General features: G+C 40.3%; 1 protein-coding gene across 2 annotated transcripts; it reads right to left on the bottom strand.

Moving 5' to 3' along the window:
* Positions 1 to 648: 648 nt before the first annotated feature.
* Positions 649 to 23,578, bottom strand: trim23 (tripartite motif containing 23). Of its 2 annotated transcripts, none has more exons than XM_078218161.1 (11): positions 23,467 to 23,578; positions 20,660 to 20,822; positions 18,929 to 19,050; positions 14,832 to 15,110; positions 14,231 to 14,413; positions 13,144 to 13,359; positions 9,832 to 9,966; positions 4,385 to 4,514; positions 3,784 to 3,894; positions 2,189 to 2,313; positions 649 to 1,777 (listed from the first exon to the last, which is right to left on the bottom strand). In XM_078218161.1, exons 1-11 carry the CDS (start codon positions 23,545 to 23,547, stop codon positions 1,598 to 1,600), a joined length of 1,725 nt encoding a protein of 574 aa, XP_078074287.1. In that variant the 5' UTR covers positions 23,548 to 23,578; the 3' UTR covers positions 649 to 1,597. The 2 variants fall into 2 exon arrangements, with proteins under 2 accessions (XP_078074287.1, XP_078074298.1); XM_078218172.1 differs by having other exon boundaries at positions 2,189 to 2,310.
* Between the last annotated feature and the right edge of the window lie 680 nt (positions 23,579 to 24,258).

The following is a 24,258-nucleotide window of genomic DNA, read 5'->3' as shown; positions in this document are numbered from 1 at the left end:
TTAAAAAACATTTAGACAGTTACATGGGTAAGATGGGTATAGACGGATATGGGCCAAATGTGGGCAATTGGGACTAGCTTAAGGGTTTAAAAAAAAGGGCGGCATGGACAAGTTGGGCCGAAGGGCCTGTTTCCATGCTGTAAACCTATATATGACTCTAAGAAGGTGGCTCACCAGCACCTTCCAGGGCAATTAGGGATGGGCCATAAATGTTGACCTAGCCAGTGATGCCCAGTGAAAAAAATGTGCAAGTTTTCATCAACCAAGCACCATTTTCTCTTTGAGCAACTGAATATTTTAATGATCTTGGAACTACTTATATCCCATGTATATTAATTTATTGGTACAGGCTTATTTAAACTTGGGTTACATACACTTAAGTAAACCCATCTTTCAGGGATGACAAAGATGTGTTAATCTGAAGTCTTTTTCTCACTCCCAAACTGCATATGCACTCAATCTGTCAGTCCTACATATACAGCTTTGAGTTGAAGGCAATGCAGACAAGAACCTACAAACTACCTCACTTGTGATGTGGACAGTATCAATTACTAGTTGCACAGCTGGTTTTGATTTCCCTCTATTGAGAACAGTAGATGAATTGTCTTCAACTCTGCCAGATAAGTAAAACACAAGTCAGAAACAATGTTGTGCTCTATAGGAATTTACTATTCTTCAGCACAGGCAAAAAAAGTGTTTAAATAGTAAATGTAAATTGTACATGTTAATGTGATGTATAGTTAAAAGAAAATGCTTGGCAGCACTCTTTGTTCAAAAACATTCCACTTGATACTGCTGAGTACGTTGCAACCAGTTGGCAGTAGCATGATTGCTCTGGCTCTTAGATTTAAAGACATGGTCTTAATTTCTACGAAGTTGCTGTGGAGAGTTTGTGAATCACAGCACAATACAAATTGACTCACATTTGAGTAAATAAACTGGAGTACTTTGAATAAAAAGTGCTTACCCATTTGCTTTCTAACTCTGAATTTCTGTACTTTCTCTAATGTAAGCTTATTTCTAGCATTCAAGCTACTAAGAGTGAGGCACATGTAGTTCTCAGCAATAATTAGCAGCTGACAGTCATAAAGCTATCTTGCAGCTCAAGGTTTCAGGAATGTGTGGTTAAAGCTCAATGCACACCCATCTTTGCCACTGAATTACATAGTATTGTGCATAGTTAAATTAACACATCTTTCCCCATTAGAGATGACTCGTTTAGTATTAAATTAATACCTTGGCTTAAATTCAAAACTTTCACAACATCACTAAAACAAAACTAGATTAAGGAAAAAGAATTAAATGGCAACACATTGAACTGGGTTAGAGTCACAAGAGGATTATTTGTACTATTCACAATAACGACTATTGCAACAAATACACAATTTAACTGAACTTATTTTCTCAAAATGAAACACTCAAATACATTAATACATTTTAAGTCTGTTTTACAAACTGACTGCCTGTATGTCTCTGTTCACTTAAACCAGATTTGGTTCTTCTTCAAATACAATACAAGGCAAAGATGTCACAGAGAGACGTGCAACGCAGTTATTTACAGGCAAAAGTAATGATGAAGCTTGTTCTTGCTGCAGCATTAGGCTACGTCCAACACTCCTGCAGCCACCAACTGTCTTGAGAGCCAATCCAACCCCTCATGTAGTCCTAATCCACTCTGGGCATCACAACCTTGAATGTGCCAGCTGCGACCACAACACAACTTGTGGAGACTCAGTAATTCCGTTATTTCTTCTACAGCAAGTGCTCCAGTCACATCCTGTTGAACAAATTACAACAAATGGAAATTAATTTACTTAAAAAAATAAAGCAACATATTTGATCAAATGATAATTAGTCAATCCAAACTATCACTTCAATTCCTCTTTCCTGTATCATGCATAAAAGTTACCCTATTTTGGGTAAATCAGTAAAACTAATGCATAAAATTTACAATGAATATTTTCAGATCTTGCTATGTCTCTGTAAAGTTTCCTGTTCACCCACGTGCAGTGATAATTAGTTCTACTTGTAAGCCTTTTTTATTCAAGAATCTGATTTCTATATTCTCTTCAATTTTCTTGACCTTGTAACTGAGCATCCCAACATTTCAGAAAATAATTTTGTTTCCAGCCAATAAAGATGAATTGGTAAAACTTGAGACTTGAATTGATGACTGCTAGTGACATACCTGTTTATTGGCAAAGATAAGGAGTAAAGCATCTCTCAACTCCTTTTCAGCCAATAATTTGGCTAACTCACTGTGTGCTTCCATCAATCGGTCCCGGTTGCTACTATCGATCACAAATACAACTGCTGAAGGAATAAAAGCATGAAAAATTGCTATAAACAACGTACTTTTAAGATCTCAAAGCCAGCAAAAAGTCAACTCCCATTTTCTTCCCTTCAGAAAGTACTGATTTCATAGAGATCTTTGTTTCTATGTTCACCAGCCTCCCTCTGAAATATTGCCCACGGTGGCATTATTCATATATAAAGACTGGAATTGAACCCAGGTCTTGGTGCTGTGAGGCAGTAACCACTGTGCCATCTCCACCAATTTGGCAGGAAAAATAAAAAAAGCATATTATCTAACTGGAGAGAGATTGCAGAGCTCCGAGATAATGAGGGATCTGCATGTCCTAGTGCATGAATTGCAAAAGGTTAGTATGCAGATACAAGTACAGTGCAGTGGAACCCCGATTTAATGCGCTCCGATTTAACGCGAATTCGGATATAACGCGATGGTGTCATTGGACCCTTTTCTTCCCGCTAATAATTGGCAAATTTAGCGTGACCCTGCTTTTTTCGCGAACCGGCTTTTATGGACCCCAACCATCACGTTATAATGGGGCCGCACTGTAACTAGGAAAGCTAATAGAATGTTATTGATTACTATAAGGGGAATCGAATACAAGTGAAGGGAGGTTATGCCTTTGTCCTACAGGGCATTGGTGAGGTCACATCTGGGGTACTGTGCACAGTATCAGTTTCCTAATTTGAACAAGGGTGTAAATGTGTTCGAAATAGTTCAGAGATGATTTACTAGACTGGAATGGGAGGGTTGTCTTATGAGGCAAGGTTGGACAGGCTAGGCTACTATCCATTTGAGGCTTGAAGAGTAAGAGGCAACCGGATTGAAACATATAAGAATATAATGGGTCTTGAGAAGGTGGATGTGGAAAAGATGTTTCCTCTTGTGGGAGAATTTAAAACTAGGGGTCACCCATTTAAGGGGTTGCCCAGTTAAGATAGAGATGAGGAGAATTTTTTTCTCAGAGGGTTGAGAGTCTTTGGAATTCTCTTCCACAAAGGGTTTTAGAAGCAGAGTCCTTGAAATATTTTTAAGATAGAAATAGATTATTGATTAACAAGAGGGTGAAAGGTTATCAGGGGTAGATGGGAATGTGAAGTTGTGGTCACTATCAGATCAGCCTGAGGGGAACAGGCCTGAGGGGCGAGTGCCCTACTCCTGTTCCTGATTCATATGTTTGTAGGCAGTTGTAAGCATAATAAAAGGTGAACATCATTCCTCTATCTTGATTGAAAAATCTGGGCCAAAGTCTTGGAGTTTTTTTTTATTTTAAGATTTTCATAGCAAAATCCAGCTAAAGGAAACATCTCAATGGAGTCAGTAATCTAATAAAGCAATACGAATCCATATATAGCAGCAATTACGGGGAAAGAAAATTAGGAAGTGTATATCCTGTAACAGTGTGCCACAACAGCTTAATCATCTACATGGATGCCAACAATCAATGTCCACATAAGTAGATATTGTCCTACCTTGTGTGTTGAGATAATAATGCTTCCAAAGTGGCCTCAGTTTATGCTTGCCGCCTACATCCCAAATAGTAAATTTTAAATTTTTGTATTCTACAGTTTCTACATTAAAACCTGCAATGGAGGGGGAGAAAATGTTAGTTTTACATTTTCAGAAGATAATGTTGACAAAAATATAAAGCCATTCTAAAACTAAAGTCATAAATCAAAGCTCGGGCTTCAATTTGGAAGACACTGTTGAAAAGTAATAATTGAAAGGGAGAAACACACACAAAGACAGACAAAGGGACACCAAGAGAAAGAGAAATCAACAGAGAGTGAGTGAGAGAGAGACACTGCTTATTCACTGCTGTGGATAACAAAATCCAAATAGATGGTGTTAGAGTATTGAGAATGTTTTGTCATTATTATCTCAGCAGCTATAATCGCAGTATTTTCAATGATGGATCTTAATAGTACAGAACTGCTGATAGAAATAATGAATTTTTAAAAATTTATGTATGGAACATAAATATACTAATTAATTATTCTAAAAGGTAGAGCATGTGAACATTTATTGCTACTGACAAAGTAATTATGAGCACTTTGATACTGTGCAAATTACCTATGGTAGGAATAGGCTGCATAAACTCATCCTGCTTCAGTTTGAAGAGAATGGTTGTTTTGCCTGCTCCATCCAGTCCTATAGTGACCACACGTATCTCCATCTTGGGCCCAATATGAACACGGTTATCCTATTGAGGAAAAAATGTAATTTACAGATGCACCATAGAAAGCATTCTTTCTAGTTATATCACAGTGTGGTATGGCTCTTGCTCTGCCCAAGACTGCAAGAAACTACAAAATGTTGTGAATGTAGCCCAATCTGTCACGCAAACCAGCCTCCCGTCCATTGACTCTGTTTACACTTCCCGCTGTCTCGGCAAAGCAGCCAGCATAATTAAGGACCCTACACACCCGGGCATTCTCTCTTTCACCTCCTTCCGTCAGGAAAAAGATACAAAAGTCTGAGGTCACATTCCAACCGACTCAAGAACAGCTTCTTCCCTGCTGCTGTCAGACTTTTGAATTGACCTGATCTTTCTCTACATAGATAGGATGCAAAGCTGGGCTGAAAAATGGCAAATGGAGTTTAACCCTGATAAATGTGAGGTGATTCATTTTGGTAGGACAAATTTAAATGTGGATTACAGGGTCAAAGATAGGGTTCTGAAGACTGCGGAGGAACAGAGAGATCTTGGGGTCCATATCCACAGATCTCTAAAGGTTGCCAGTCAAGTGGATAGAGCTGTGAAGAAGGCCTATAGTGTGTTAGCTTTTATTAACAGGGGGTTGGAGTTTAAGAGCCGTGGGGTTATGCTGCAACTGTACAGGACCTTGGTGAGACCACATTTGGAATATTGTGTGCAGTTCTGGTCACCTCACTATAGGAAGGATGTGGAAGCGCTGGAAGGAGTGCAGAGGAGATTTACCAGGATGCTGCCTGGTTTGGAGGGTAGGTCATATGAGGAAAGGTTGAGGGAGCTAGGGCTGTTCTCTCTGGAGCGGAGGAGGCTGAGGGGAGACTTAATAGAGGTGTATAAAATGATGAAGGGGATAGATAGAGTGAACGTTCAAAGACTATTTCCTCGGGTGGATGGAGCTATTACAAGGGGGCATAACTATAGGGTTCGTGGTGGGAGATACAGGACGGATATCAGAGGTAGGTTCTTTACGCAGAGAGTGGTTGGGGTGTGGAATGGACTGCCTGCAGTGATAGTGGAGTCAGACACTTTAGAAACATTTAAGCGGTTATTGGATAGGCACATGGAGCACACCAGGATGATAGGGAGTGGGATAGCTTGATCTTGGTTTCAGATGAAGGTCGGCACAACATCGTGGGCCGAAGGGCCTGTTCTGTGCTGTACTGTTCTATGTTCTATGTTCTACATCCTAGCTATAACTGTAACACTACATTCTGCACTCTCTCTTTTCTTATGAACGGTATGCTTTGTCCATATAGCACGCAAGAAACAATACTTTTCACTGTATGCTAATACATGTGACAATAATAAATCAAATCAATCTTCAATCTTTACTCCTTTACAATAAATAAAAATTCAACTTCAAAATCAATTTGCTTTTGATAAGATTTAACACCACTCAAAGGTTATATTGGTCCTTTGACTTAATGGATCACAAAACTAATTTTAAAAGCTAAACAAATATTTGATTACACATCTATTTGATTATTTGCCAATATTGCAAACTCTTATTTGTTACCAGAACAGAAAATGCTCTCAGTATCTGTGGTAAGAACATGCACATTCATGTTTCAACACTTAAAGAAAAGTTGATGGAAATGGGTGAGGAGAAAAATACACAAAAAAAAGGAGCAATTTTTTTGGTTTTTATTCATTCGCGGGATATGAGCATTGCTGGCAAGGTCAACATTTATCACCCATCGCTAATTACACTGGTGAGCTATCTTTGTGAAATGCTGTAGTCAGTATGGAATAGGTACACACATCCACAGTGCTGTTGGGGAGGGATTCTGGTATTTTGACTCTGACAGAGAGAGAATGAATGGCGATATAAATCTAAATCAGGATGGTGTGCGCCTTGGAGGGGAGCTTGCAGGTATGGTGGTTCCATGCATTTGCTGCCCTTGTTTTTCCAGGTGGGAGAGTTCATGGGTCTTGAAGATACTATTGAAGGAACCCTGTCTGTACTGCATCTTGGAAATGGTACACACTGCTGCTATTGTGTATTGGTGGCAGAGGGAATGAATGTTGAGAGTGGTAGATGAGGAATCAAGCAGGCTGTAAGTGGAAAGTACTCCACACACTCCTAACTTGTGCCTTGTAAATGGTGAACAGGCTTTGGGGAGTCAGGTGGGGAGTCACTCTCTACAGAATTCCCAGTCTCTGACCTGCTTTTCAGGCCAGAGTATTAATGTGGTTGGTCCAATTCAGTTTCTAGCACAGATGTTGTTGGTAGGGAAATTCAGCGATGGTAAGTTGTTGAACATCAAGGAGAGATGATTAAAGATTCATCCGTTGTCGTAGCGTCTGTATGGTCTCGCCAAACATTGGGTAAGCATTCTCCATGGTGGCCTACACGACAACGCAGAATCACCGAGCAAAAACTGATAGCCAAGTTCCGCACACATGAGGATGGCCTCAACCGGGATCTTGGGTTCATGTCACACTATCTGTAACCCCCACAACTTGCCTGGGCTTGCAAAATCTCATTAACTATCCTGGTTGGAGACAACTCACACCTCTTTATCCCGTGCTTAACCCTCTCTCCACTCACATTGTCTGTATCTGTAAAGACTTGATTACCTGTAAAGATTCGCATCCCAACCATTATCTTGTAAATTGAGTCTGTGTCTATGTATGTCCTGTTTATGAACACAACTCTTCACTCACCTGAGGAAGGAGCAACACTCCGAAAGCTTGTGCTACCAAATAAACCTGTTGGGACTTTAACCTGGTGTCGTGAGACCTCTTACTTGCTTACCTCACCATACAGAAAGGTCTTGGGTATGTGATCATCTTCCATCCTGCAGATAGGCTTGAGCTAGCGAAGCTGCTTCTGTTTGATGAGTGCTCTCAAATCTGGGAGCTCTCCCTTTGAGAGGGCTGCCACATTGATGATATCTTCCTGCCACTATATAACCATAATGCGTCACACACAGCAAAGACAAAATTGCTGAGCTTCTTTTCTTAATAGATTTAAGTTGTCCATATTTCACAGCCATACAACAAGGTGCTGGGAACACAGGCCTTATAAACCATCAGCTTGGTCCCCAGGGCCAGCTTGATGTTACGCCATGCACCTTTCATGAATCAGCCAAAGATGGTAGCTGCTTTCCCTGTGTGTATTAAGTTCTGCATGAAGGGACAAGTTGTCTGTCACCAGGGACCTGAGTTGCAGAATCTGGGAATCACTAGTTGCAAACAGAGGAAAATGGCAACACTCCACCAGTGGGGTGTTTTTTATTGTGATTAGAGGCAGATATGTAACACCTTATCCCATGACCACAGTTTTCTTGACACCTAAGAGAACAAGTTACAAGCATGAGAGACAGTTCTTGTAGCTGAGTTTCTGTGTGAGAGGAGTTCTCTGATTGGGATGTAATGAGTTTTGATTTTGTCTTCAGTCTTGATAAATCGTAGAGCTTGCCATCTTACCAAACATGCAAGCAGACTGCTTCCATAGCTGTAGGGGAAGCAACGGTCAGGATCATGGAGATGATGATGCCAAACAGAGTGGGGCTTGGATATTCCATTTGGATTATACTCCATACTTGGGTTTACTCCATTCTTCACTCTGAAACTGTTGGGAGTGAAGCCATCAAAATGTAGAGTGCAGTGCAAGTTGTCATGGAAGGAATGCTTGAGATTGAGAAGCTTTGCATAGCAATGTTAATGATCCCTTCTGTCACTTGACTGATAATTGAGAGTAGGCTGATGTTGTGGAGATTGACTGGATTGGATTTATTAATCTTTTCATGAACAAAACACACCTGGGTGATTTTCACTTTTGTAGCTGTATTAAAACAGCTTGGTGGCGGTGCAGTTACTTCTGGAACACAAATCTTCAAGATTACAACTAGGATCTTGAAGACCTTTACCGTATCCAGTGCAGCATAACAATTTCTTCATATAACCCAGGACAAATCAAATTAGTTGAGGTTATACAAGACATTGGTAAGACCACACTTGGAATACTGTGTACAGATCTGGTCACCCTATTAAGATGGGTATAGAAGGATACGGGCCAAATGCGGGCAATTGGGACTAGCTTAGTGGTAAAAAGTGGGCGGCATGGACAGGTTGGGCCGGAGAGCATGTTTCCATTTTGTAAACTTCTATGAATCTATGTAAATTTTAAACACTCAGAATGCAAGCAAATGTAGTCAATTGCACAAAGCAAGGTATTATAACAATAATGGTGAATGATCATTTAATTTCTGTGACATTACTGAGTGAGGGAAGAATGTTAGCCAGAACAAAGGACAAGAGTTTCCTCTTCTTCTTCAAACCTGTTCTGAGATCTTTGATGCCCACTTGCACAGAAAAATAGGGCTTCTATCTCGCTTGAAGGATGGTACCTCTGACATTACAATACAAGTTCATATTGCACACAAACGTCAGGCTGGTTCTGTGTTCAAGACTTGATGTTAGACTTAACTTGAAACCATCTGGCTCAGATAAAAATGCTAGTAACTGAGCTGATCTGAGATGGAGAAGTATGCCTGTATTATTAGATCAATTAAACAAATGTGATTTGGTTATGATCATGTTTCAAAAAGACTGCATTCAAAGTTATCCTTTGATCAAAGCTTTTTATTTTTTAAGTCTAGGTGGTTTCTTGTGAAAATAAAATTATTTCTTAAAAGAGAATTCCCTATGTTTTGTTCCAACATGGGTTTATCCTCCCCCTTCTCCTCTCTATGCTATGTATGGTTTATTAAAAAATGTCTTTGTCCATCTTTGGCTTTTTTATTTTTTAATTCAACTTTTCATTTCAATACTTTATCAATTTTATTTTTCTTGTTTCTTTTTTCTATTGTCCAAATTTCTCTTCGCTTTGCACAGCCCATTTTTATGCACTGTGCTGTCCCTTTAAAATTGCCACGTGGCACACATCTTAAAGGGACCACTTCTTCTGAGAGGCCCGATTGTCCCCTGAGCAGAAAGTTTTGGACTGCTGCATGGCTGTGCATTTACTGGGAACAGTAGTTCAAATGTTGTAATCTTGCCTATCTTGAGCTTCTTAAAGCTACTTATAATCATAGATTATTTTTATTGTGTTTCAAAGGATAAAGCAGCATTTATTCAACATTTGTCTTATTTGAAGATGGTCAACTGGGATAAGTAAATTAAGTATTTTCATTATACTTTCTTCTACTCGTTTCTCAGGCCAAAGAATTGTGTCTGCAGTAATGTGCCAAAAAAAATTGACAACTTTTGCTTGGCACTCAAAACAACTAGATGAAAAGAAGATAAAGCACACTAAGCCTCAAAGGAACTACTGAATGATCAGGAAAATATACTTCACCTTTGTGAAGGTGACAGGGATACTAGCATCCAACTGAATATGATCAGCGAGTTCTGTGAACTGTTGTTGTTGCTTCTGTAATGTTTCCAGCAAACGAGTTATCTCCTGTTTTGCCACCACCACACGACAGTCATCCTAGCCAGGAAAAAACGTCAAACACACTAAGTTCAATTGTCAGTGTAAGGATTGCATTTCATTACACTTAAAATAAATGAAGCATTGTGGTACAGCATAATATCAGTAAAGCTCTGTGTTGACACATGGTTAGTTAATGAGAAAAATCAAAAGATACACAATATGCAAAATAGTGTTTTGTTCTGTTTTATTACGCACCCAAAACATATTACTTTTTTTTTTACAGATACTGACATGCAGTTTTTCTGACAAGGTTTTCTGTTCTTAATTCAATGATGCGACTAACTTTGTTGCATACTAATTCTGGGTGAACTTACATTTATACAGCACCTTATCACATCATTAAGTCTTTCAAAAGTATTTTCAATCCAATGATTTACCTTTTGAAAAACAGTCATTGTGTTATGGAGGCATTTTGTATAACAAGATTCTACAAACAACAAGTAAGGTGAATGGCCAGACAAAACATTTTGGTAAGGTTGGTTGACATGGGATCTTTTGCAATTGGTAAATGGTGCCTTGATTTAATGCCTCATCCAAACAATGGCACCCCTGACAATACAGCACTTCCTCTCCATTGCAATGAAATGTCAGCCCAGAGTATATAGTCAAGTTTTTGAGTGGGCAAGGATCCACAAGCTTCTGATTCACAGGACTCCCAAAAAAGGTAAAGATTTGAAATTACAATCCTTGGTGAACTGAATTTCTAATCTGTGCTATTTTGAAGGACTGCCAGGATATAAATGTCAAAAATCAGAGAGCAAGGAAACAAGTGTATGTATCAAGCAGTTTTACAACAGCATTAGAATCAGACTTGCAAAAATCACCTATCTAATTCTCTTGGCTGCAAATGCTGCGTGGTGATACAATTGAGGTTTGTAAGATTATGCTGTTTTGGGACTGTCTCTTTAAATTTAAGATCAAATGAAGTGATCTATTCTGAAGTCTGCCTGACAGTAAGCCTGGATGGTTTGATTGTTAGAAATCAAAGGAAGGTTAGGGGTTACCATTGATCAGAAACCGAACTAGACCAGCCATTTTAAATACTGTGGCTACCAGAGCAGATCAAAGGCTAGGAATCCTGTGCGAGTAACTTGCCCTCCTGACTCCCTAAAGCCTGTCCACCATCTACAAGGCCCAAGTCAGGAGTATGATGGAATACTCTCCACTTGCCTGGATGGGTGCAGCTCCAAACACAGTCAAGAAGCTTGACACCATCCAGATAAAGCAGTTGGCTTGATTGCTACCCCTTCCACAAACATTCAATCGCTCCACTACCAACAAACAGAAGCAGCAGTGTGTACCATCTACAAGATGCACCGCCATAACTCACCAAGGCTCCTTAGGCAGCATCTTCCAAACCTACAGTCACTACCATCTAGAGGGACAAGGACATCAGATACCTCGGAACACCACTACCTGGAGGTTCCCCTCCAAGTCAATCACCATCCTGACCTGGAAACATATCACTGTTCCTTCACTGTCACTGGATGAAAATCTTGGAACTCCCTCCTTAACAGCACTGTGGCTGTACCTACACCTTAGGGACTGCAGTGGTTCAAGAAGGCAACTCACCACCACCTTTCAAGGGCAACTAGGGATGGGCAATAAATGCTTGTCTAGTCAGCGACCCCCACATCCCATAAATGAATTTTTTTACAAAGTTGTGCTTTAAACTGTCCATTTAGCTCCAAGAGGAGAAAGAGTTGGGCTCTCGAGGATAGCTAATTAGCATTTCTACCTAGATACAAGGCCCATTGTCATGGGGAAGGACACAGAGGGAGCCATTATAAAGATGAAGTTGCAGACTTTCCTAGAATATCACTGAACATCACAGATAGTGTTTTGAGTCTGCCTGGACTCGGGACAGAGGGAGCAGCTAGATGCCAATAAAAGTTTCTATGGTTCGCTATGCAGGAATGCGGGTAGAAGCTTTCGCTTGGAATGAAAAGACCAACTACATAGGAAGTTTAAAACTAGGCTTCTAGCTTGACCCAGGGAGTGAGTCTCTGGGAAAAAGAAAATCTCACTATGAGAGACAGTTCTAAGATGGCAAGTTAACAGGCTGCAAAAAGAACACAGGAATAAACCCTCAGGAGGTAAGAATCACTCTGGACTGATTCTGGGAAAATTGAATGTCCACATAAAGGACAGTGTAATGTATACTTTTGAAGTTTATTTCTTTGGTTGGGCTAAGAATAAGTGGTAAATTCCGTTCTGTGGTTTAAAGTACACATTGCCTACAGAGTTAGTGTTTAGTCAATATTGTTTTCAAGTTACATTACAGTGAACATCTTAAAATGTGAAATATTGATATCATTCCTTTAGCTCTTTTAAAAAGAAATTCGAACTTCCAGTTTTCAGTTTCTGGAGATCGTAACAGAGAAAACAAAATTTGAATGAAGAAGCTACATTTTCTTAAATGTACTTTAATTGGTGTTTTTAAATCAGTGCTTTTAGTTCTAATGAAAAACATTACAAGTGACTACAGTTCAAATATACATTATTTGACAGTAAAGCGATCTGAGATATCCTAAGTTGTGAAAGGTGTTATATAAATGTAAGCCTGCCTTTCTTTTAGAAATTTACTTTATTTTTCGTGTCTTTTTCATTAATTACGTTACATCCATTTAAAATAGAAATAAAGAACAATAATAGGAAGCTACCAAGATTTTTGAAAATTACTATTGTGAAAAAATAAGTTACCAACTTTCTTATTCAGTCTTAAATTAAATGTTGCATTGAATCAGAGCTACAGATGGGCAGGTTAACTGAAATATACCATTTCTAGGATTACCCATTCATACAGTTCACTAAACTTCAGTCCAGTTGAAATAGTTGTTTCATTATTACTATTGCTTCAATCTCCTTCCTTCACTTTTTGTTGACCATGCAGAAGTTTAATTGCAAATTGAGAGATCAGAAAGGTATCTATGTAGTGGGGCTTGATGCATCCTCTATTCCATTTGAAAGGGTGCTTGAGAGCCAATTGCAAGGTATAATTTTTAAAATGTACGATTCTTCCTCGAAGAGAACTGCGGTACTACAATCTTTCGAGCCACACAAATGTGGGCAGGATACATGGGTTTTATTACACCAATCTTATTGTGTCTTATGTCCTATGGGTTACATATTCAAGGCGATAATAAAATGCTGTTTTATGGTCTCAACACCTACCTGTTGTAATGTTTTTTCACAGTGCAGACAAGCTGTTGAAACCTGAGACAGTAGAATTGTCATGTCCTCTTGTTGTTGTCTCAGCCATATCAATTTCTCCCGTACGTGAGCGTCAACTACGCTCAATGCCATTTCCTCCTGCCGAAACAGTGTTTCATGCAATTCTGCGAAATATGCACGAACACAGGAACGTGCGTTCTCAGCACTGCCTGGAACCTGCCAGAAAGGCAAAGAAGAATGAATATCGACTATATTCATAACAGGTGTATTTTAGGCTCTAAGGTGGCATAATAATTATAGATGTCATTTATTAACTCCCAGCTAACAAAAGAAAGAGTCATATGGACTCAGAATGTTAACTCTGTTTCTCTCTCCACAGATACTGCCAGGCCTGTGCTTTTCCAGCATTTTCTGTTTTTGTGACAATATTTTGATGTTAGGTAGCAAGAAAACTAATCAAAAATGGATTTATCTCTGACTCTTATTGACTCCCAAGAGAAAAACGTGTCACTTTTGAAGTTACCATTTTCTTTACTGCCCACATCTCCAGTTCTTTGCACTATTTGTGATTAAAACAAAAGCAATTCTGATAGCTGAGTGAAATGAGCATCGCTTGGTTCAAAATGCCTCCAGAAATCTTAGTGACCTGCAAGTAATAATGAAATAAAACGCATGCCATTATGCAGGGAAAAAGTAAACTAATATAGAGGCAGCACCACTTTTGCGCTCATCTTATTTATTTTAAATACTTCAATATTGTGCTTATTCCTTTTGTTCAGACAGCCAACATGGTCACAGCTAACCTTCAGGAATGATCCGGCTATATTACACAAGGCAAACATTGACCAGTATCTCAGATCAGAGATTACATTATACTAAAAATTTCATCACGTCCCATGAAACAAAAACATTAAACTTTAAAGCAGTGAACGTCTAGGGAACACAAGCTGCGTTTTTGTAGAAGTTAACTGGGCACAACAATGATCAATAGTGCTTCATTAAAGCAAATTGGGAAATAATGGTGAGGCAGACCAAAGACATTATACTGAGCAATTTATGATCTAAAAGAGAGACATGTTAGTCTTACATGATCTGTGTGAGCCATTCCAATTCTGCTTTCTACTATTTGTTCTCCTCCTTCAATCTTCTGAATAATCCCACCAAGTTTTCTAGAATAGTCCGAGATTTCCTCTGTAAAAGTACGAATACAGTGCGCCATATCTAAAATAGATGCACGGATTTGATTTGCTTCGGTTTCTAAGAGTATATTCTGGAATTACAAAAACAGCAACGTTTAAAATATAGATTACATCAACTGGCATGTCATCAAACAGTAACAGACCCATGACTTACATGACTATTGATGAGAAACTATTTTAAAAATGCTATCTTTTTTTCAAACTCATTTCTAAAGTTTCTGAAAGCCCTTTTAAATCAACAATCACTTTTCAATCAAGTAGGAAACCAAAATTGTGTTTATTTGCCATATCACATGGAACCAATTGTTAAGAGGTGTACAAGCATGATTTCCCGCTTCACATGCTCACATCCAATTATTAAAATCCTGTATGAAATAAACAATGAATTAAAAATACTAATGCCTCTGTTCCGTTTTTAAATTCTCTGATGATAAGATCTTATGAAACCAATGTTGTAGGCTGTAATAGATTAGCTAAAAATACAAGTACCTTATGTCCTTGATGCTTTGCATATTCCTTGCATACACAGCACATTAGAGGACTTGATTGACATCCTTCCTCTAAACAAACAAACTCGATCACATGCACCTGGTGTTGAGAGCACATGGTCTTCTCATGCGGTTTGTCAGCTAGAGGTACTCGTCGATGTTTGGCTAATGTCCGTGTAGAGTGCGTTCCCTGGGAGCAGTCTGCACAAAGATGAGTTGCACACACGGTACAATACATGGATGCAACATGGCTTTCATCTTCATCACAGCGGATAATACGCTTCAGAAAAAATTACATCAAAAAGTAGACTGTTAGTTCATATACTGTCAATAAATACTAAATACGCTCTGTCCACTTGTAACTAGTTTACTAAACTGAAAGTACAGCATTTTACATTAACATTACTGGCTGATGATATAAAATCACCTCATTTTGTCACAATCTGGACTACAGAGTTCCAAAATGTTCATTACATTAAATCATTGTTACATCATCAGCAAAAAGAGAGAAAACGTTGGAGATACTTTGAAAGTCTGGCAGCATGTGGAGATAGAAACAGTTCTGATGAAAGGTCATCAAATTGAACTGTTAACTCAGCTTGTCTTTCCACAATGCTGCCAGATCTGCTGAGCATTTCCAGCATTTTCTGTTTTGAATTCAGATTTCCAGAATGCACAGCATTTTGCTTTTGTACTTAGCAGTATGCCTTATGCTACTTTGCACCGCATTTAATAGATACATCATAAATGGATAACTAACATCTGTTTCTGTTGTTTTGGCAAAACATTTACTCCCATTTCTTATGATGCACTGCTCTATTTAGGAAAAAAACATCACAGGATTACCTAAGAAATAAAGAGGAGCCAAATTCTCCATCTGTCCACCAAGTACAGCAAATGAGAATTGAAAGTCTACATAATCAGCAAACAGTCGCACCTGGTACTAATCGCCAGTTCAGAAATCAGCAGTACCACAGCATCCAATTATAACTTTTGCTACATTACCTAAACTTAAATCCGCATCAGAGTTCAGAAGGCCAGGTAGAGAATCATAGGACAGAACAGCACAGAAAGGTGCCATATGACTCATTGAGTCTTGACTAGTTCTTTGAAACAGCAATCCTGTCGGTCCTGCTTCTCAGCTTTTTTCCTCTTAATGCTGATTTTTTTTTGTTCAAGTATTTCTTCAATTCCCTTTTTAAAACTGCTGTTGGATCTATAACCTGCGCCCTATCAGAGAATACATTCCAAATAATAACCACTCAATGTGTAAGAGTGTTTTTTCTGACTTCGCCTCTGGTTCTTTTGTCAATCACCTTAGATCTGTGCCCTCAGCCATTGGAAAGAGTTTCTCTTTATTTACTCAATTTCAACTTTTCATGACTTTACATGCACCGATCAAACCTTTGAACCTTCTCTGTTTTAAACAGAACCACCCCAGCTTCTCTAGGCAATCCACATAACTATAATCTCTCATCTCTGGACCCATTCTAGTAAATCTCTTCTGTACCCTCACCAAAGGTTTCACACACTTCCTGAAGTGTGGTGCTTAGAATCAAATACAATACCCCTGCTGGAGCCAAACCAAAGTTTTTGTGTAAGATTAGCCTAACCTTCTGGCTTTAGTATTCTATGCCTCTACTTATAAAACTCAGGATTCCATATGCTTTATTAACTGCTCTGCTAACCCCCCGTGTTTCCTTCAAAGATCTGTACACAAACTAGCCTAGGACTCTTTTTCTTGCACCCCTATTAAAACTGTATCCTTTAACAATTTAACATGTATGGCCTCGTCTCATTCTTCCTACTAAAATGCATCACAATTTTCTATATTGACTTTTATTTACCATGTATCCATCCCTTCTACCAGTCTTTGTTCCCTTGAATCGTCAAAGTTTGCAGATGATACTAAGTTGGGGTGGGAGGGTGAACGGTAACGAGGATGCAGAGATCCTTCAGAATGATCTGGACAGGTTAGGTGAGTGGGCTAATCAATGACAAATGCAGTATAATTTGGATAAGTGTGAGGTTATTCACTTTGGAAGCAAAAACAAGGCAGCAGATTACTACCTGAATGGCTGTAAATTGGGAGGGGAGTGTGCAGCGGGACCAGAGTATCCTTGTGCACCAGTCACTGAAGGTTAACATGCAGGTGTAGCAGGCAGTAAAGAAGGCAAATGGCACGTTGGCCTTCATTGCGAGAGGTTTCAAGTACAGGAGCAGGGATGTGTTGTTGCAATTATACAGGACCTTGGTGAGGCCACACCTAGAGTATTGTGTGCAGTTTTGGTCTCCTTTTCTGAGGAAGGATGTTTGTGCTCTCAAGGGAGCGCAGCAAAGGTTTACCAGGCTGATTCCGGGGATGGCGGGATTGATTTATGAGGAGAGATTGACTAGGTTAGGATTGTTTTCGCTGGAGTTCAGACGAAAGAGGGGGATCTCATAGAGACTTATAAAGTTCTAACAGGTCTAGACAGGATAGATGCAGGGAGGATGTTCCCGATGGAGGGGGAGTCCAGAACTAGGGGTCACAATCTGAGGATTCAGGATCGACCATTTAGGATAGAGGTGAGGAGATATTTTTTCACCCAAAGAGTGGTGAGCCTGTGGAACTAGATGTGGAAGCGTTGGAAAGGAGATTTACCAGGATGTTGCCTGGTATGGTGGGAAAATCGTATGAGGAAAGGCTGAGGGGCTTGAGGTTGTTTTCGTTAGAGAGAAGAAGGTTAAGAGGTGACTTAATAGAGGCATACAAGATGATCAGAGGATTAGATAGGGTGGATAGTGAGAGCCTTTTTCCTCGGATGGTGATGGCTAGCACGAGGGGACATAGCTTTAAATAGAGGGGTGAGAGATATAGGACAGATGTTAGAGGTAGGTTCTTTACTCAGAGAGTAGAAAGGGCGGGGAATGCCCTGCCTGCAGCAGTAGTGGACTCGTCAACATTAAGAGCATTCAAATGGTTATTGGATAAACATATGGATGATATTGGAATAGTGTAGATTAGAGGGGCTTTAGATTGGTTCCACTGGTCGGCGCAACATCTAGGGCCAAAGGGCCTGTACTGCGCTGTAATGTTCTATGTTCATTACCACAGGAAGTAGTTGATGCCAAAACATTAAATGTATTCAAGAGGTGGCTGGATATAGTACTTGGGGAAAATTAGATCAAAGGTTATGGGGAAAAAGCAGGATTACGCTATTGAGTTGGATGATCAACCATGATCGTAATGAATGGCGGAGCAGGCTCGAAGGGCCAAATGGTCTCCTCCTATCTTCTATGTTATGACCCTCCTCATTGCATTTCCAAATTCCATGTCATCTACACATTTCAAATTTATACCCACAAGTCCAGGACATTAACATGTAACAGAAACAGTAGTCCTAGTATGGAATATTCAAGAATTTTATTATATACCTTCCACTAGTTCAGAAAACAGCCATTCACCACATGCTGTTTTTTCTCAGCCATGTGTGCATCCAAGCTTCTTCCTGCATTTTTAACCCACGAGTTATTTTGCTAACATTTATCAAAACCTTTTGAAAGTTCATTAAACACACTGCCTTCATCCACCCTCGCTGTTACTTCTTTTAAAAAATCTCAACCGAGTCACTCAAACACAATTTTCCCTTAACAAATTCATTCTAGGACTTCCTATTTATCTATTTTATCTGCCCAGTATCCTAGCAGACCTGATACTCACCATAGCTTTGACAAAAATCCCCCAAGTTCTCATTTAGTACTTCAGCCATGCCTTCTGTCTTCACCGATAGATCTCCATGTTGGGCCTTAATCAGCTCCAACACTCCTCTGATAAACCTTCTAATCTTCAATCTTCCAGAAATTAGTGACAAAAGTACAGCTTTAAATGAACTGAGTTGACAGTTAAACACCTGAAGCCTCTCATTACTAAAGACTCAAACCCCATGTATTGTCACTTTCCACCCATGATAAAAACCACCTCCCTCTCCTCTGACTTGCCACTCATGATGACTTGATGCCTATCAATTTCCTCCACAAACTCTTGCCTCCACCCCGGCACCATTATCTTTCTCAGATCCTAAAGTTTTCCATCTACCACGACAGTTAGTTACATACCTCTCCTGATATTCCCAGAACCTCTTCAGATGCTCCATGGTGATTGGCAGTGCCATTCTGCAAACGTTCCAGGAGTTCCAGCAAGGCAAAGTTTTTCTTTAAGCCCCAGACACCTGAATCACCTGTCAAATTAATTCATATTCAGTCTCCATCAAGTCTTCAGTATTTTCTTCTTTTAAAATTCATTCTAATCAACCCAAAGCTATCGTGAGTACTGACAACTTTTTACCTACATTCATTTTTCATGGGAAAGTAGAATCAAACATGTCCTAATTCATTCAAAGTGTTCTGGGATAGGATAGAAACACTGCAGTTATATTCAGAGTGTAAAACAGAATTAAGTCCATCAAGGTGAAGATGATGTTGAAAATGTTGAGGGAGAGAAAAAGCAGCACAAGACTTAATAATGGCAAAGTTCATCAATTGATTAAAAAGTGGTCTCAACCTATCAACAAAAGAACAATTACAATTTAACAAAATGCCATTTGAATGTCCCATTTAACAATGACCTTGTCCTAAGTACATTCATGCCACACAAGTACTCAGCAATTACCATCTCCAGCAGGAGAGAATCAAACCATCTTCCTTTGAAATTCAATGGTATTAGTGTCTCTGTAACCCACTTGATTGCCACCCCACCCAGAACCTTAAACATCCACTCCCTAAACCACCAACACATAGTGGCAGCAGTGTGTCTCATCTACAAGATGCATTGCAGCAACTTACCAAGGCTCCCTCGAAAGCACTTTCCAAACCCACGACTTCTACTAACTAGGACAAAGGCAGTAGATGGATGGAAAGTTCCCCTTCAAGTCACACACTGTCTGACTTAGAACTGTAGTGTCATGTCAAAATCCTGGAACTCCCTTAATACACTGTGGGTTTACCTACGCCACATGAACTGCAGTGATTCCAGAAGGCAGCTGACCACCACCTTCTCAAGAGCAATCAGGAAAGGGCAATAAATGCTGGCTTAGCCAATGAGGCCAACATCCCATGATTGAATTTAAAAAACCATAATTTATTTAAAATTCTTGTGGTCAACTTGTGGTTTTTGTTTGTATGATTAAAACAAATTAAAGTCTTTAATTTTTGTGGTGTCTTTCACAACCTTAGGTTGCCCCAAAGCATTTTACAGTCAATGAAGTACTTTTGAAATATAATCATTACTTTAATGTAGAAAATGCAGCAGCTAATTTACACAGAGCAATCTCGCACATGGCCAGTTTATCAGTTTTAGCAATCGGTTTAGTTAAGGGGTTAACATTAGCCAGTACTGGCAGAGAATTCCTCTGCTCTTCTTTAAAATAGTATCACGGGATTAGAAGTCAATAGATAACCAAGTACTGCAACTTATACTGTCAAGGTGGAGTGCATCTTCTCAGGATAAGTGCACCACAATTATCTGTTGACAGAAATTGCAATTCTTCTGGACAATATTGGTCCCGCTAACTTTTGTGTTGTATTTCCCACTTTGTCGCTATTCTGCAATGTTCTATTTAGAGCCAAACCAGCTTCTACTTAATATCATTATGTCAGGATCATCAAGCAGTTAGTGTTATGGCAGAGGTAGACTTTGTAAGGGTTCAAACTAAATTTGCAATACTGAAGCAAGTCAATAAACTTGAGAATTTTAAAGCAGTAAACCACCAAAAATCTCAAACTGAAGCATGCTAAGAAAATTAAAAACATTCAACTATAATTATTAGAAATATAAATTGCTGGACCAACCTAATTCAGTCACCTGTCGGTCAAATGGACAACGTATCGCTCTCCCCTGTAGTGGAAGGCGAGTGAGACAATCATGGCAGACAGTATGACCACAAAGGAGCAAGCGAGGTACTTTGTCTCCCTGCAGCGAGAATACGTCTTCACAAACTCCACATTCTAGAACCTAAAAATTAAGAAACTGAATGGGTAAATGCACTACGAGACATACAGCATACAGCTAAACCAACTAAAAGAAATCTCCCAAATGCTGAATTATTGGGGAAGGACATATGACAAAGAATTTACCTCCAGGATTCCTGTTCAATTATTATTCAACAACCTATACTGAATCTGCATGTCTTGATTGTCATGGCCAATGTGGTCATGAAACCAAACTGATTGCCCTATTCTCACGAAAGCACGATTTCATCAATGCCGGTTGTCCTCCAGTACCGTGACCTAAGTGGAGATCCTTCATAAATAAGTTTGACAGTGAGTGTTGAAAGGCTATTAAACTACACATGAATTACAACCCATTTTCACTCTACCTCCACCTGAAATTAAATAGCAGTCAGGGGTGAGCGCAGACAGATTGCCATCAGTACTTCTGAATTATGGAGGGTGAAATTATAAAACTGCCATTTCTACCCGACAGGGATCAAAGCACACTTGGGATTGAACAAACCTTTTCCCGATGATGGATAAACTCAAAGCCACTAAGGATGCATTTCATATTCTAATACAGTCATTTGGTGGTACAGAACTTAAATACTGCTGAAAAAAGAGACTTGCTGTTGAAGCTTTTCATCTTGCAATCAGCAGGACAGATTCACAAGAATACCAATTGTAAAGGGAACAACAATTTATACTGCACTAGAAGAAAGTGCTGATTGGTTGGCAAATTGCCTATGATTGGTATAAGCCATGGAGAATGTACCAGGGAACAGGCAACTGTCAAGCTTTTGTTTAAATTCAAACTAGGCAGGTCAACTCTGGTTGGTCAAAGCATTGCCATGGGAAATTAAGCAGGGAATGACTGCCCCATAAGCTTTTGTTTAATTGAAGAAAGACACAATGTATGGACATGCTTTTACTGCTTACAAAGGACATGGCCCTGTGTGTCAGTATGTAGCTTCTAGAAAGCACAGGTGAGCCGCACTGCAAGTCTGACTGATAATCTGAAATTGATTATGTGTAATTCATAGCACATTCAGGATTGTTTAGTAAGTGCTGTAAATCACAGAATCACATTTAATGGTGAACACAATGTTTTGATGATGTGGAGATTCCGGCGTTTGATTTGATTTATTATTGTCACATGTATTAGCATATAGTGAAAAATTGGACGAGGGTGTGCACAGTAAGAAGTCTCACAACACCAGGTTAAAGTCCAACAGGTTTATTTGGAATCACAAGCTTTCAGAGCGCTGCTCCTTCATCAGGTGAGTGGAGGTAGGTTCATAAACACAACATATATAGGCAAAGACAAAATTGCAAGATAATTACAGATTGGAAAGTGAAGAATGGTTGGAACGCGAGTCTTTACAGGTAATCAAGTCTTTATAGGTACAGTGTGACTGGAGAGAGGGATAATCACAGGTTAAAGAGCTGTGAATTGTCTCAAGCCAGGTCCTGAGTCAAAATAGCCCACTTGATCAGCACCCCACCCACAACCTAAAACATTTACTCCCTTCACCACCAATACACAGTGGCAGCAGTGTGTACCATCTACAATATGCATGCACTGTAGCAACTTAACAAGGCTCCTTCAACAGCACCTTCCAAATCTGCAACCTATAAAGACAAGGGCTACAAACTCATGAGAACTTCACCACTTGTAAGTTCCCCTCTAAGCCATATACCAACCTGACTTAGAAATATAGCACCATTCCTTCACTGTTACTGAGTCAAAAATCTTCTAAACAGCACGGTGGGTGCACCATGCTAACCACCACTCACTCCCCCAACCCCCATCCCACATGGACTGCAGCAGCTCCAGAAGGTATCACCAACTTCTCAATGAAAGATGGGTAACAAATGCTGGCTAGCCTTGCCAAGAATGCTCATGTTCCATTAATTATTGTTTTCAAACTTCAGGAAAGATATGACAACATGTTAAACATCTTGAGAGGAAAGGGAGGTTGGGGATGGGGCAGTCGTTTGCAAGAACTGAGGGGTCAAGGGTTGTTTTTCTTTGAGTAGAAGGGCAATGACAGTATACTTGAAGGTAGAGAAGTACCTAAAGCATGGTGGCACAGTAGTTAGCACTGCTGCCCCACAGCACCAGGGACCTGGGTTCAATTCCAGCCTTGGGTCACTGTCTGTGTGGAGTTTGCACATTCTCCCCGTGTCTGCATGGGTTTTCACTGGGTGCTCTGCTTTCCTCCCACCGTCCAAAGACATGCTGGTTGTTGGATTGAGCAGGGTAAATATGCAGAGGTACAGGGGTACGGCAGGGGAGTGGTCTTGGGTAAGATCTTTCAGGGAGTCGGTGCAGACGCAACGGGTCGAATGGTCTCCTGCAACTGTGGGGATTCTAACAACTAAACATGGAGCAGGAGGGAATGTTAGGTGGTCAGCAGTCTAATGGGAATTGGGTCAAGGGAGCAGGAAATGGGCCTCATGTACAAGATTGTGGTCGGTGCAGACTAGATGGGCAGAATGGCCTCCTTCTGCACCGTAGGGATGGGTGTCCGGGGGGGGGGAGGGGGAGGAAACATGACCTCAATCCTGATCCCGCACATCGCAGATGAAGGGGGAGACACCAGGCTTGAGACTCCTAGCTTCACACCGAGCCCTGGCCCGCTGCTGACAGAGGCCGCACTCACCTTGACAGAGCAGCCGGCGGCCCCCCGCAGGCCCCGGGCGCCGCTCTCCACCGGCAGCAGCCTGAGCGGAGCAGCCGCCATTCCGGAACATACCAAACCCCCACAGAGAGAGGGGGAGCCCATTCAACACCTCAAAAAACACAACTCAGCATCATCCCACTACAAAATAGCTGCCCGCAGCACTTTATTAAAGATCTAAGTATATTCACAAACATAGTCATCGATTCTTCTGTCGTGTATGGATTGACCCTGTTTTTTTTAAAAAAATCAAATCCCCCCCCCCTCATGTCCACACTGGTACTGTCCCAATGCTGATGTGCGTCACACTCGGGTGGCGAGCCGCGCATGCGCGGTGTGGAGCCTGTGGGAGAGGGGGAGGTTGAGTGCTGGCTCCTTGGACACAAAACAGTCCCAGCAATGGGGGAAAGCTCACATCTGAGGAAAGACTGCAGTGTATCCCACTGAAAATACAGAATCAAGTCGGGGGGGATCTCACTGAAACTGTTGAACAGCACAGATGAATTTTCAGGATATTAAGGATAGGTGGTTTAGACATAGAACATAGAACAGTACAGCACAGAACAGGCCCTTCGGCCCACGATGTTGTGCCGACCTTCATCTGAAACCAAGATCAAGCTATCCCACTCCCTACCATCCTGGTGTGCTCCATGTGCCTATCCAATAACCGCTTAAATGTTCCTAAAGTGTCTGACTCCACTATCACTGCAGGCAGTCCATTCCACACCCCAACCACTCTCTGCGTGAAGAACCTACTCTGATATCCTTCCTATA

The sequence above is a fragment of the Mustelus asterias genome, chromosome 1 (assembly GCF_964213995.1).
Source record: "Mustelus asterias chromosome 1, sMusAst1.hap1.1, whole genome shotgun sequence".
NCBI lineage: Eukaryota > Metazoa > Chordata > Chondrichthyes > Carcharhiniformes > Triakidae > Mustelus > Mustelus asterias.
Note: the sequence above shows the minus strand (reverse complement) of the source record. Positions and strands in the feature narration are given on the sequence as shown.